Source organism: Crocuta crocuta, unplaced genomic scaffold, assembly GCF_008692635.1.
Source record: "Crocuta crocuta isolate KB4526 unplaced genomic scaffold, BGI_CrCroc_1.0 scaffold119, whole genome shotgun sequence".
Taxonomy (NCBI): Eukaryota; Metazoa; Chordata; class Mammalia; order Carnivora; family Hyaenidae; genus Crocuta; species Crocuta crocuta.
This window is the reverse complement of record NW_027551562.1, coordinates 2808558-2823235: the sequence shown is the minus strand read 5'-3', so window position 1 is coordinate 2823235 and position 14678 is coordinate 2808558. Positions and strand designations below refer to the sequence as shown.

The 14678-nt window shown below is 43.8% G+C and overlaps 1 protein-coding gene across 11 annotated transcripts in view; it reads right to left on the bottom strand.

The window, feature by feature from the left end:
• Window positions 1–370: 370 nt before the first annotated feature.
• Window positions 371–14678, bottom strand: part of PHF20L1 (PHD finger protein 20 like 1) — an 81968-nt gene continuing 67660 nt past the window's right edge. For 6 of the 11 annotated variants that reach the window (XM_077749940.1, XM_077749951.1, XM_077749942.1 and 3 more), the window contains 3 exons: window positions 3936–4302; window positions 2516–2681; window positions 371–1238 (listed from right to left, as the gene is read on the bottom strand). In XM_077749940.1, the coding sequence (XP_077606066.1) occupies window positions 1096–1238; window positions 2516–2681; window positions 3936–4302 (676 nt within the window). In that variant the 3' untranslated portion in view covers window positions 371–1095. The remainder of the gene's footprint in view (window positions 1239–2515; window positions 2682–3935; window positions 4303–14678) is intronic. The other 5 variants (XM_077749941.1, XM_077749943.1, XM_077749945.1 and 2 more) reach the window with 1 other exon arrangement.

Genomic DNA, 14678 nt, shown 5'->3' with positions numbered 1-14678 from the left:
CAACTCAGAGTTGCCTTTGGTTTCAGAAATGTGTCCATTTGTGACCAAAGCTAAACGTTTTGGGTGCGCATGTATTTTTTAAAAATAAAATTCATCTTCAGAAATGAAGCTTTTCCAGTATTCCACTACCAGCAGTTAAAAAACTCCACAGCCACAAATTATTTTGACAGTTTTGTCACTCCTCATCCCAGCTGAGGTGGTTTATCTGAAGGCCAACACCAGGCACACTCGGGATCAAACTGCGCTGACGCCTGCACGCGGCGTCCGACAGCTCTCGAGGGCACGTGTGTAGTCTGTGGGACACCGCGCTGCTGAGGGGCGGACGGCCTACGTAAGACGTGGAGGAGGCCTCCNGCCCTCCCCCCCCCCCAGGGCAGTGTCACTGTCATTTGGCACACTGACCCTTCTGCGAGCCATTCTGTTTGTAATGAGCTTAATGCCTGCAAAATAAATTCCAATTATTTGGCATTTGTGTTTAAATATGTCATCATAATGAAGGAAGAATCCCGCAACTGTCTGCCTCGCAAGTGAGGCGCTCACTCTGTCAGTTTTCTGATTAAGGACATTCATCACCTAAGAGACAGCTCATGATCCTCTGAAAGTTTAAGTACTCTAAGCTTCGGTGCAGCTGGACCAACTGCAGAGAAGACAGTTCGTATAAGCGACCTTACAAAACTCTCCAGATTTTTCACTTCCTCCACAATTTTGCATTTGGCCAAATGCTGGTTCATAACATGGACCCTTCTACTAAAAATTGCCTAAACACGCCATGTTTCTTTCTACGGGTATCTCGAGCTTCATGTGAGCCACTATTCAGAAATCCTGCCAACTCGATTTCCCCGGTATCCGTTGTATTCCACTCCACTGACCCCTGGCACGGATCACATGCTCATCTGCAGCTCGCTCATCAACTTTTTTTTTAATGTAAAAGTTGTTCTTCCTCTTCTTTTCCAAGGTGCCATCCTATGGGTGTCACAAATCAGTAAATGACCAAACGACACTAAGCTTTTTAAAACTACCCACTTGGCAGTCACGTGGATAATAAGGGTTATCGACTGAAGAGACCCACATTCTCTGCAACGGTTCCCGCTGCCGTCATACAGAGCAAAGAGCTGCTATCTGCTGTACTTTGCCCATGTCGATTAGGAGCTGTCTGACGTGGCGTTTAAGCTGGGGCAGCCTTGCAAGGGGGTCCGGGGGCTCCAGCTCCCCTGTGAAATCAAGCCAGCTTTCCAGAACTGAAAGAGAGAACAGAACGAACACATAGAAATAGCAACTGGAAAGAGTCACGAAGTGGTGTAGTTGGGAGGCCGGGAAAGCGCAAAGACTGAGATCACGTGCCTTTCTCTAGACGGGCCCACATACCCGGCCCTATCTGTGGGTGTCGCACCCGCTACGTCCCATCCCACACGAGTTCTAGTCTGTCTTGGTGACTTTTCTCCGTCATTATTTTAGAGAATTCTTTCCTTTACAGGTATAAACTAATTTCATTTTGAACATCTCCTTCCACTCTCTTCTGGAATGGGAAATAACAGTTCCCCATGCCTGCTGAAGCTTTCTATTATTTTAGACTTAAATCATCACTACTCCATTTTCAATGAAATTTAGCTACTCTCACCATTGTTTTTTTTAATCAGGAAGTTCTTCTTAACAAAGGAAAGGAGGTGGCAATTTTTCAGTGTCCTTTTCAGTCCCACTATTTTATCATTACTTTTAAAAATACGCAGGCACATTAGATAGTCTAGGCAGACCACAATTAGTTACTCTACGCTTTTTATTAATAATAAGGGACAGTGTCAAGTTGTACTATTTTTCCCTTCAAACATCTACTCGAAACATTAAAGTAACAAAAAGCTAGCTTAAACTCACTGGAGGATGCTTTTGAAATGGGTTTCCATTTCCTCTTTTCTCAGGGAAAAACAGAGCAGCAGGAGCCCTGATTTGGTGTGGGGTGAAATTTAAAGATGGGAATACAGTCTATATAGGAGGTTAGGGGAAAAAACCCAAAACACTGGATTAGGAATCAGGTCACCTTACCTTATTTTCTCAACTGTAAAATGGGGATATAATATCTTTCCTGTCTACCTAGGCTCCTGTGTGCTAAAATTAAAATATAAAANATTATTTTAAATATGCTTACAGTCCCTAAACTGACTCCCCCACCCCCAAAAAAAAACCCAAAAAAACAAAACAAAACAAAACAAAAAAACCAGTTCAATGAAACTAATATTCCATATGCACTCTATATTGCACCCAGCAAATGGGCAGTGTTTAATAAATATCCAACTTTAAAAAAACAACTAAGATAATATCCAGTCATACTGTCTTCAGCCTAAAAGACCCCAAATGCCGGCTGTGTTACGTGACATGGAAAGAAACAAGCGGCCCGTCGGAACGGCCAGCCTCTACAGTTCCCACCCCGTGACCTAAAACTCTTCACATATCGTCTTCATAACAACAACGAACACACAGGACATACTAAGGTCACTGCATTTTCGTTCGTTCTTAGAATTACCATCGACTTCTTTTTCTATGAGGTCCATCCTGCTGGTGACTTCATTCTGGACATCCTCTATGTGTGTCAGGAGATTGAGCTGCCACTGAAGATGTGAGTCGCCTGGGTCTTCAGGGCCCTTTTTATCGTTATAAACAAACACCGTATTCCTTTCAGCTGGATTCTTCTCCAAAGAACCATTGGGAAAAAAACAAAATGGGGCGAAATGTAACGTCATAATGGGAGAGAGAACACGAAACACCTCGTTACCACAATGGTTAGTGAAATCCAATCAGACTCCCAGAATATTCTTAAAGTAAGTGCTAGCATATAATTAAATTTTATCCGATGGTCCTTAGAAGGGCAGAAACGCCTGCCATATCGCTCCACAGTGCATCACACAGGTCTACACAGGGTGGAAGTCATTCAATAAAGTAGGCTAAATAAAGGAAGTTGCTAATTATACCCTGTAACTAAAAAGCCCAGCTAATTTAGACTAACCCCTTCCTCCAGTAATCTAAACGAAGGACCTAAGTGGAGTAAAGGCAACAAGCAACAGAAAAATCATGAAAACTGGCAAAGGCCAGTTTAAAGTCTAATTACCTAGAGACTGCAATTAACTGTTGTAGTTAAATCAATGAGGCAATAGAAAGTTAAAAATCCTTTAAAAACGTAAAAAGTGCAAACTGCTTCACACACACAAAAAAATGTGAACTGAGACTCACCAGAAAGAATTCATTTCATAAAAGGGACATCAAGCTGACAAAATAATTTGCCACAAATACCAGGAAATATAAGCTTCCCCAATTTATTTATTTACTGGGATTTCTTGATCAAAAAGGCCAGAAAAATAAAGGATTAATTTTAGTGGCACTGCTCACTGAAAATCAATGAAAAATGAAGAAACAGCATCTCTAAGACAATTCCTATGAATAGGAAAGAAGTTTAAAAATATTCAATGTACACAGAGCTATAAGAATCCAGTGTATTGCATAACGGAATTGATACGCATACACAAAATTGCTACAGTTTTAAAAAGAAAGGTTAGGGCGCCATCTTTTATCTGAAACACACAAAAAAGGCAGACAAATTATATTAACATACACACACCCACACGCACGCACATTCTCACACAGACATCTTCATTTGGAAAAAAATGTGGCTCATGGTTTCTGGAGGCATCCAAGTATGCTTACAAAACCGAGCCTTTGGTTAGGGCAAAAGTTTACTGAATCTACAATTCTGAACTAGGAGATAACTAAATGTTCAAATGGCCGGTATTTCTTACAGAGAAGCAAAAGATGTTTTTACCCTAACCAGACACTCACTGCTAACTTGGAAATGTAAGCATAACTGTACTGGGAATTCGGTTGTTTTATTTTATAAAATTGTCCTGCGTCCCACCCTGTTCTCCAAGCCAAAACACATGAGCCAGTTCTACCTTTTCAGGCATCCCGTCTTCTTTCAGTGAACACTGTGAACGGTTTTTTTCCTTCACGTGGAATTCCTGTTCTTCTTCAAAACTACTAACATCGTCGTCATCTGAGCTCCCAGGGTCTGCGAGAGTTTTGCAGTCTTGACCAAAATTCTGTGGCTTTTGGTAGCTGTGCTCACTTGTTATATAAGTGCCCTCCATTTTTAGGGGCACACGAGGCGGTTCTTTATGGTTCTGCACATGGTATTTCTTCTCCTCCATACTCCCTGTGTCTTGCGCTGTTATTTTTTTCTCTACCCCCACGATTCCTTGGTCTGGGTCTTTTCGCTTCCCAGAACAAGCCCAGAGATGAAGGTCGGGATGATGTTTATTCCTGCAAACAAAGTTGAAGAAAGAGCAGTTCAGGACAAACAAGTCTCGTGCCATAACGTCAGCACGTAAAACCATACGGGTGACCCTTCGCCCTCCACACCTCTTTCACACCAAGTGTGCCGTCTCGGGCACACTGACTCCACTTCGCTGCTCAAAGACCTAGACTCGCACCCAGGGAACCAGGTTAGGAAGAGGGCAGGGACTCAAGACACAAGCAGAGGTATTCTTTGGGTTAGCCTGCCCCAGAACTTAATCCAAAGTGGCATTCTCACAATTTTACAGAACTAATACTCAGGTGGAAGAAAAGCTATGGTAGGTGTAATTCTGTTGACAGTTCACATCATCACTTGATACAGATGCACTTCTTTTTCTGATCTGCCACTGGAGTTTTTTAAACTGTATGGCATGAGGGGCACCTGGGTGGCTTAGTCGGTGAAGCGTCCGACTTTTGCTTGGGTTGTGATCTCGCGGTTCATGGGTTCGGGCCCCGCGTCGGGCTCTGTGCTGGCTGCCAGCTCAGGGCCTGGAGCCTGTTTCAGTCTGTGACTCCCTCTCTCTCTGGCCCTCCCCTGTTCACGCTGTCTCTCTCTCTCTCTCCTAGAAATAAAAAAAAAATAAAATAAATTAAACTGTATGGCATGAAAAAACGTTCATGTGAGCCCATTTTAACATCTTCGTTCAATCAAAACGTGATACCTGCTCCTGATAAAAAAAAAAATCCAGGCAAAGAATGTGTACGAAGCAAACACCTCCCTGCGTGGCAATCGTAAAAACCTGAGCCACAACCTTTCAGCCATTTCCTACACATATACGATTACTTTTTAAATGGGTAAGCATACACCTTTGCTTTATACACAGATGGGGCTCTCGATGTGCCCTCTTCATATGTAACAATGTGGGCATCTTGCCACATTAGCACATTAGCACACAGACTGTTTACTCTAGTACCTGGATAGTATCGACATGCCACAGTCTGGACTCGCCGGCCAATTCCCCACTTACGCACATATGTGCGTGTTCGTGTGATCTCTGCGCACAAGTGGGGGGGATGTTCCGGTCAGATATGGAGCGGATGGATAATGGGTACACGTCTTAAATTTGGTAGGAGCTGCCCAAGCGGCCTCCAAAGAAGTGGTACTAACCAACCCCTCATGAGCAGTCTATAATAGTGCCTTCTGACCCCATCCTCACCGACCACGGGAGCACGTGACAGTGTGCAGCTAATTCTAGTCATGAAAATTCTGCAGTGAGTAAAACAGGAATTCTCTCATCAGAGCTGGTAAGAAAAGAGGATCATCAAGAGGCATAAACAACCTTTCAGAAGGCTCAGTAATGTTTGTGAATTGATTATTTCTAGACTAGATAAATACCCGGGGGTCAAATTAGTTTTCTTCTAATACCCAAGTATTATTTCTGAAATTATAAATGTTAACTTTTGGGCCCTTAGTAATTTAGTATCGGAAAACACTAGAACCCTTACCCAGTAAAAGGCATGGTAGAAAGCTGGTTTTATAGTCTAACAGTCCACTAGGTGGAATCCTGAGGAGCCTAGACAGGCTACATAACCTCTATCTTTGACTCCCATCTATCAAATGAGGTAGGGTCTATTTTTCAGGCTTATTTTAAGGATGAAATAAAATCTTATATGAAAACACTGATTTCTGGCATGAATTAGACTTTTGTTTTAGACTTTCAATAAATAGCTAATGATAATAATTTCTATCATCAGAAATATTAACATACAGAGAAGCTACAGACATGCAGCAAAACTGGTCCAATTTAAATCCTTATTGCAAGTATGAATGCACTGAAATTCAAATTCCTATCAAGGATGACCAGGCTTTTTTTTTTTTTTTTTTTTTTTTTTTTTTTTTTTTTTAGTAATCTCTACTACACCCAACATGGGGCTCGAACTTACAACCCTGAGATCAAGAGTCACACGCTCTTCAGGGGAACCTGGGTGGCTCAGTCCTTGAGTGTCCAACTCTTGGTTTCAGCTCAGGTCATGATCTCACAGTTCAAGGGTTGGAGTCCCACACTGGGCTCCATGAGAACAGCATGGAGCCTGTTTGGGATTCTTTGTCCCTGTCTGACTCCCTCTCTGTCTGCCCCTTCCCCAGCTTGCACACAAATGCGCTCTCTCTAAATAAATACACTGAGCAAAGGAGAGTCAAGATGGCAGAGAAACAGAGGAGCCGGAATTTCTCTCCTCCCTCAAACACAGCAGCATTGAGGTCAGAACACTTGGAACTCCAGGAATGCAGGCTGCAGGGAGACAGCTTCGGGTACGGAGCCAGCCTGGAGGGACAGAGGGGCGTGTCTGCGACCCGGAGAGAGAAAACAGGCGGCGTAGGCACGGAGACGGGAGCCCTTCTGACGGGGAGACAAAAGGAAGAGAAAGAGAGGCTGTGGAAGAGTGAGGCTGTGTTTGGACAGGAGAAAACCGTCTCCGGAGCATGGACAGAACGAGAGCCACGGAGAGAGCCAGCCTGCATCCTGCAAGCAGTCTTAGGAGAGAAGATGGGAGTTTTCAGGGTTGCACGACACGGTCCGCACCGGAGCCGCCCTGTGCGCGCCCCTGGGGGGAAGGGGAGCCAGCCCGGGCTCGGTAATGCCTGGGGGCGCGCTGGGAGAGGGCAGTCCCCTCCCCTGCGAGCTGTGGGAAGCGCGTACACAGCGTCAGGACACAAGACCCTGCGCGCCAGCCAGGGCCCCCACCCCCCGGCCACTAGCGGGGGCGGCGCCACGGGCGGGAGAGCCTGGCCACGCGGAGCGGGATCCTTCAAGACGTGGGGTTTGAGTCGCAGCCAGGCACCCGGGAGTCGCGGAGACCGTGGCGCGGGCCTAACAGGCCACCCGCACCCGAGGCACCCGGAGGACGGCCTGAGCAGTGTGGTTTGGGATGCCCGGTCCAGGGAGGGGAGACTGGGGTGTGGCCGGTTTTCTCCCCCCTCCACCAACATGGTGCCGTTTCGGGAAACAGGACGGCGGCCCCCAGTGGAGGCGGGCACCTACTCCGCACTCCACCCCTCCGTGCCTGCAAGCGCGCAACTACCTGCGCGAGAGGGACAGTGACCACACCGGGCGGCCCCTCCTCCAGAGCAGCACAGCCAGCAGTCCCAGACGGTGACACACAACTGCCCTGCAGTCTTCCATTTTCCGATTTGATTTCTGGTCAATTCTTATTATCTATATACACATAAATTCTTTTCTTTCTCTGTTCAGGTTTGTTTAATCAGGCATTTGTACTCTATTCTTTTTATACCTTGTCTGTAACTCCTTTTTCTTTATTTTCCTCTCTCTCTCTCTGGATTAAGTCTTACGGTTTCTTTGATTCTCTGCCTGGTCTTTTTTTCCCACCCTGTCATTTCTCTCTTTGCATGGGATAAGGCTTCTTCCAGCCCCTCCCCAAACTTTTCCATATTTTCCAGGGTTACTTCAACAAACAAATCAAAGCACAGCTGGTGGAAGGTCCGAACCACCTCTACGAGTAGGGAGATAAAGCAACCAGAGACACGACAACAGAGAGCACACAACACACTCTAAAAACACCTCCTGGGGCCCCTGGGTGGCTCCGTCCGTTAAGCCTCTGACTTCAGCTCAGGTCATGATCTCGCAGTTCGTGGGTTCGAGCCCCGCATCGGGCTCTGTGCTGGCAGCTCAGGGCCTGGAACCTGCTTCGGATTCTGTGTCTCCCTCTCTCTCTGACCCTCCCCTGCTCACACTGTCTCTCTCTCTCTCTCTCTCTCCCTCTCGCTCTCTCAGAAATAAATAAAACATTAAAAAAAAATTTAAAAACACCTCCTGACAGGCCCGGCCCTGGACAGTGTATGACCCCTTTTTAATATAGTAGTGCTCACAGGTGCAGTACACGTAACAAGCTATTAAACACAGAAAAGACAGAAAATTCACCAAAATGATGAAACGAAGAATTCACCTCAAAAGAAATTCCAGGAAGAAATGATAGCCAGAGAACTGCTCAAAACAGGCAGAAATAATATATGTAAACACGAATTTAGAATAACAGTCATAAGACTAATAGCTGGGCTTGCAAAGAGCATAGAATACAGCAGAGATTCGGTAGCTGCGGAGATCAAGGACCTAAGATATAGTCACGATGAATTAAGAAATGTTAAATGAGATGGAAACTAAACTAGATGCAGTGACAGCAAGGATGGAAGAAGTAGAGAGGAGAATAGGTGAAACAGAAGATAAAATTATGGAAAATGATGAAGCTGAGAAATAGAGGGATAGGAAATGACTAGACCACGAGAATTAGAAACCTAAGTGATGCAGTGAAACACAGTATCTGTATCATAGGAGTTCCAGAAGAAAAAGAGAGAGAGAAAAGGGCAGAAGGTTTATTTGAACATATTATAGCTGAGAACTTCCCTCATCTGGGGAAGGAAGCAGACATCCAAGTCCAGGAGGTGCAGAGAATTGCCTTCAAAATTAACAAAAACATGTCAAAACCAGGACATAGCATAGTGAACCTGAAAAATACAAAGATAAAAAATCTGAAAGCAGCTAGGGACAAATGGGACTTAATCTACGAGGGTAGACACACATAAGGGCAGCAGCAGACCTGTCCACTAAAACTTGGCAAGCCACAAGGGAGGGGCAGGAAATATTTAATGTGCTCAATAGGGAAAATATGCAGCCAAGAATCCTTTATCCAGCAAGGCTGTCATTCAGAATAGGAGACAGAAAAAGGCTTTCCCAGATAAACAAACACTAAAGGAGTTCATGACCACTAAACCAGCCCTGCAGGAGATACTATGGGGGACTCTGTGAGTAGAAAGCAGCAAAGACTACAAAGGACCAGAGACATCACCACAAGTGCACGAAACCTACAGATAACACAGTGACACTAAATCCATATCCTTCAACAGTCCCTCTGAAAGTAGGTGGACTAAATGCCTCAATCAAAAGACCTAGGGTAGCAGAATGGATAAAAAACCAAGATCCATCTACATGCTGTCTACAAGAGAGTCATTTTAGACCTAAGGACACTGCAGATTGAAAGTGAAGGGATGGAGAACCATCTATCATGCTACTGGAAGTCAAAAGAAAGCTGGAGTAGCCATACTTATATCAGACAAACTAGATTCTAAACCAAAGACTTTAACAGGAGATGAAAAAGGACATTATATCATAATTACGGGGTCTATCCATCAAGAAGAGCTAACAATTATAAATGTTTATGCCCCCAACTTGATGGCACCCAAATATATTAATCAATCACAAAGAGCAAACTTATTGATAATAATACTGTAACTGTAGGTGACTTTAATACTCCACTTTTACCAATGGGAAGATCATCAAGGCTGACAATCAATAAGGAAATAATGGCCTTGAATGATATACTGGACCAGATTGTCTTGACGAATATATTCAGAACTCTTCATCCAAAAGCAGCAGAATTCACATTCTTCTTGAGAGCACATTGGACATGTTCTAAAACAGATCACATACTGGGTCACAAAACAGCCCTCAACAAATATAAAAGGGCTGACATCATACCATAAGAAAAAATTTGGAAAGCCTCCAAATGCAAGGAGATTAAAGAACATCCCACTAAAGAATAAATGGGTCAACCAGAAAATTAAAGAAAAAAAAAAAACATATGGAAGCAAATGAAAATGAAAACACGACAGTCCAAACTCTTCGGGATGCAGCGAAGGCAGTCCTAAGAGGAAAATATACTGCCACACCTATAACCAGACCTGTATCAAGAAGCAAGAAAGATCCCAAATACAGAACCTTACCTCACACCTAAGGAACTAGAAATAGAGCAGCAAAAAAAGCCCAAAGCCAGCAGAAGAGAAATAATAAAGATGAGAACAGAAATAAACAATATAGAATCCAAATATATGTATAGAACAGATCCATGAATCTAAGAGCTGGTTCTTTGAAAGAATAAACACAATTGATAAAACCCTAGCCAGACTTTTAGAAAAAGACGAGACAGGACCCAAGTAGATAAAATCATAAATGAAAAGAAGAAGGATCACAATCAACACCACAGAAGTACAAACAATTATTAGCAACTATTATGAAAAATTTGTCCACAAACTGGACAACCTGGAAGAAATGGACAAATTCTTAGACACCCACCCACTACCAAAACTCAAATGGGAAGAAATAGAAAATGTGAACAGACCCCATAACCAGTGAAGACACTGAACCGGTTACCAAAAATCTCCCAACAAATAAGAGTCCCAACAAATAAGGGTCAGATGGCTTCCCAGGGGAATTCTACCAGACACTTATTTATTTATTTATTTTAATTTTTTAAAAAATGTTTTTTGTTTATTTCTTAGAGAGAGAGGGAGTGTGAGTAGGAGAGGGTCAGAGAGAGAGGGAGATACAGAATCCGAAGCAGGCTCCAGGTTCTGAGCTAGCCATCAGCACAGAGTCCAATGTGGGGCTCGAAGCCACAAACCATGTGATCATGACCTGAACAGAAGTTGGAAGCTTAACCAACTACCAGATATTTAAAGCAGAGTTAATACCTATTTTTCTCAAGCTGTTCCAGAAAAATAGACATGGAAGGAAAGCTTCCAGACTCATTCTATGAAGCCAGCATTATTTGATTCCCTAACCAGACAAAAAACTCCACTAAAAAGGAGAATTACAGGCCAGGATCCCTGATGAACATGGATGCAAAAAAAAGTTCTCAATAAGATACTAGCAAATCGAATTCAACAGTATATTAAGAGAATTATTCACCACGATCAAGTGGTATTTATTACTGATCTGCAGGGCTGGTTCAATATTCACAAATCAATCAATGTGATACATCACATTAACAGAAGAAAGGATAAGAACCATATGATCCTGTGACAGATGCAGCAAAAGCATTTGACAAAACAGAGCATCCTTTTTTAACAGAAACCCTAAAGAACGTTGAGATAGAAGGAACATACCTTAGCATCATAAAAGCCATATATGAAAGGCCCACAGCTAACATCACCCTCAATGGGGAAAAACTGAGAGCTTTCCCTCTAAGATCAGGAACACGACAGGGATGTCCACTCTCACCACTGTTGTTTAACACAGTGTTGAAAGTTGCAGCATCAGCAATCAGACAACAAAATGAAATAAAAGGCATCAGAATTGCAAAGAAGAAGTCAACCTCACTTTTCACAGATGACATGATACTCTGCGTGGAAAACCTGAAAGACTCCACCAAAAAGCGATAGAACGGATCCATGAATTCAGCCAAGTCACAGGATATAAGATCAATGTACAGAAAACAGCTGCATTTCTATACACCAATTATAAAGAGAACTCAAGGAATCGATCCCATTTACACCTGCACCAAGAACCATAAAACACCTCGGAATAAACCTAACCAAAGAGGTAAAAGATCTGTATGCTCACAACTATAGAAAACTTATGAAGGAAACTGAAGAAGACACAAAGAAATGGAAAAACATTCCATGCTATGGATCGGAAGAACAAATACTGTTAAAATGTCCAAACTAGCCAAAGCCATCTACACATTCAATGCAACCCCTATCAAAATGACACCAGAATTCTTCACAGAGCTAGAGCAAACAATCCTAAAATCTGCATGGAACCGGAAAAGACCCCCTAATAGCCAAAGTAATATTGAAAAAGAAAACGAAAGTTGGAGGCATCACAATTCTGGACTTCAAGCTGTATTACAATGCTGTAATCATCAAGACAGTATGGTACTGGCACAAAAACAGACACATAGACCAATGGAATAGATAGTGAACCCAGAAATGGACCACAAATGTATGGCTACCTAATCTTCGGCAAAGCAGGAAAGAGTATCCAGTGGAATAAAGACAGTCTTCTTTAGCAAATGGTGCTGGGAGAACTGGACAGCAACACAAAGAATGAAACTAGGCCACTTTCTTACACCATACACAAAAATAAACTCTAAGTGGATGAAAGACCTAAATGTGAGACAGGAAACCATCAAAACCCCAGAGGAGAAAACAGGCAACAACCTCTTTGACCTCAGCCGCAGCAATTTCTTACTCAACACGTCTCTGAAGGCAAGAGAAATAAAAGCTAAAATGAACTATTGGAACCTGATCAAGATGAAAAGCTTCTGCACAGCAAAGGAAGCAATCAACAAAACTAGAGGGCAGCCAACAGAATGGGAGAAGATACTTGCAAATGACATACTGCATAAACGGTTAGTATCAAAAATCTATAAAGAACTTACCAAACTCCACACTGGAAAAATAAATAATCCAGTGAAGAAATGGGCAGGAAGACAGGAATACACACTTTTCCAAAGAAGACATCCAGATGGCCAACAGACACATGAAAAGATGCTCAACATCGCTCATCATCAGGGAAATACAAATCAAAACCAGTGAGATATTACCTCATACCAGAGTGGCTAAAATTAACAACTCAGGAAACAACAGATGTTGGCGAGGATGTGGAGAAAGGGGAGCCCTCTTGCACTGTTACTGGAAAAGAGTATGAAGGTTTCTCAAAAAATTAAACATGGAACTACCTACTCTACAGCCCAGCAACTGCACTAGCAGGTATTCACTGAAAAGATACAAAAGTGCTGACTCATAGGGGCACATGTACCCCAATGTTCATAGCAGCACTATCAACAACAGCCAAATTATATGTCCATCAACTGATGAATGGATAAAGAAGATGTCTCTCTCTCTCTCTCTCTCACACACACACACACACACACACACACACACACACACACACACACACACAGGAATACTACTCAGCGATGATAAAGAATGAAATCTTGCCATTTGAAAAAACATGGATGGAACTGGAGGGTATTATGCTAAGTGAAATAAGTCAGAAAAAGACAGATATGATATGTTTTCACTCATATGTGGAATTTGAGAAACTTAACAGAAGATCATGGGGGAAGGAAAGGGAACATAAGTCATAAACAGAGAGGGAGGCAAACCATAAGAGACTCTTAAGTACAGAGAACAAACGTAGGGTTGATGGGGGTGGAGGTTGGGGGGGCGGGGAAAATGGGGGACAGTCACTGAGGAGGGCACTTTTTGGGATGAGCGCTGGGTGTCGTACCTAAGTGATGACTCACGGGAATCTACTCCTGAAACCAAACCTACACAGTACACACTGTAGGTTAGCTACCTTGACAACAGATTATTTACAAAGCCAAAAAATAATAAAGAAAAAAATAAACTGAAACACTTTAGCAAAGGACAAAAATAGATGAAATCTGTGGCAAGATATGATGATTATTAAACTTAAGTTATGAGTATATGGGGGTCCGTTGCACTGTGCTGTGTGTGTACATTTTCATAATCACAGAAAAGTTCAATACGGATTACCTAGTAACATTAATCATAAGTAATGATAAAAATAAATAAACTAAAAAATTTTTTAAAACTACAAAGGAGTCACATGCTCTTCCAACTGAGCCCTCCTGATGCCCCTACAATTGGGCCTTTAAACAAAAGCTTGATTAGTTTAATAAGTTCGTTCCTCCCTTGAGTTTGAGCATTTGCATGGCCTTTTTATAAAGAAATCCACACCAGATTGAAGACACACAACAGAAGCAATTACATTCAGGGCACGAGCACGGAGGACTCCCTCCCGCACTGGGCAGGAGGCACACGACGACGAGCAAGGCGCACACGCCACCGTAAAGGACCCCTGGCTTAGGGAAGGGGCACAGGCACGAGGAGACAGAGCACCGAAGTGCACGCCGACGCCAGCGTGCGGGCAGTTTGCCAGGGGGGGTGTGATCAGCCCCGGCCGGGAGGGGACCGTGAAAAGGAATCTGCCAGAAAGACAGCTGAGGGCTGTCCTGGGTGTGGGTGCGTAGAGGCCGTGCCAACGGAAAGGCAGGCCTCGCCGGGGGCCTCACCGGGGACGATGGTTTGGGGGAGCTGCGCGGTTTGGGGAAAACTGGGGGAGGGATGACCTGGCAACAAAACTGAGCAGGATCAGGAAGGCCTCGGTGCTCGCTGGGGAGCTCAGACTTCGCCTCCTGGGCACCCGCGAGGCACACTGGGAGCTAACGCTCAAAGAGAGACAAGCTCGCATTCAACTTCTATAAAGCCCACACTGGCAAGAAAGAGTAAGAAGGATGAGCTCAAAGAGTGCAAGACCGGAGCCGCCGGGAACGAAGACGTGTGACAACCGTGCAGGTGAACAGGACGGCCCGGGCTGGGGTACGAAGAGGCACAGGGGACGCACCGAACGGCGCGAAGCAATTACAGTGGCTCGGCGCCCTTGCCGCAGGAAGCTGAGGTGAAAGGTGCCTGGACGGGGAGAAGAGGGGTGGGGAAAGGCCAAGTTTCTGGCCCAGACAGGTGAGTCAAAATGAAGACAACCGTGTGAAGAAACAGGGAATCCTCCTGTTTTTACATAAAA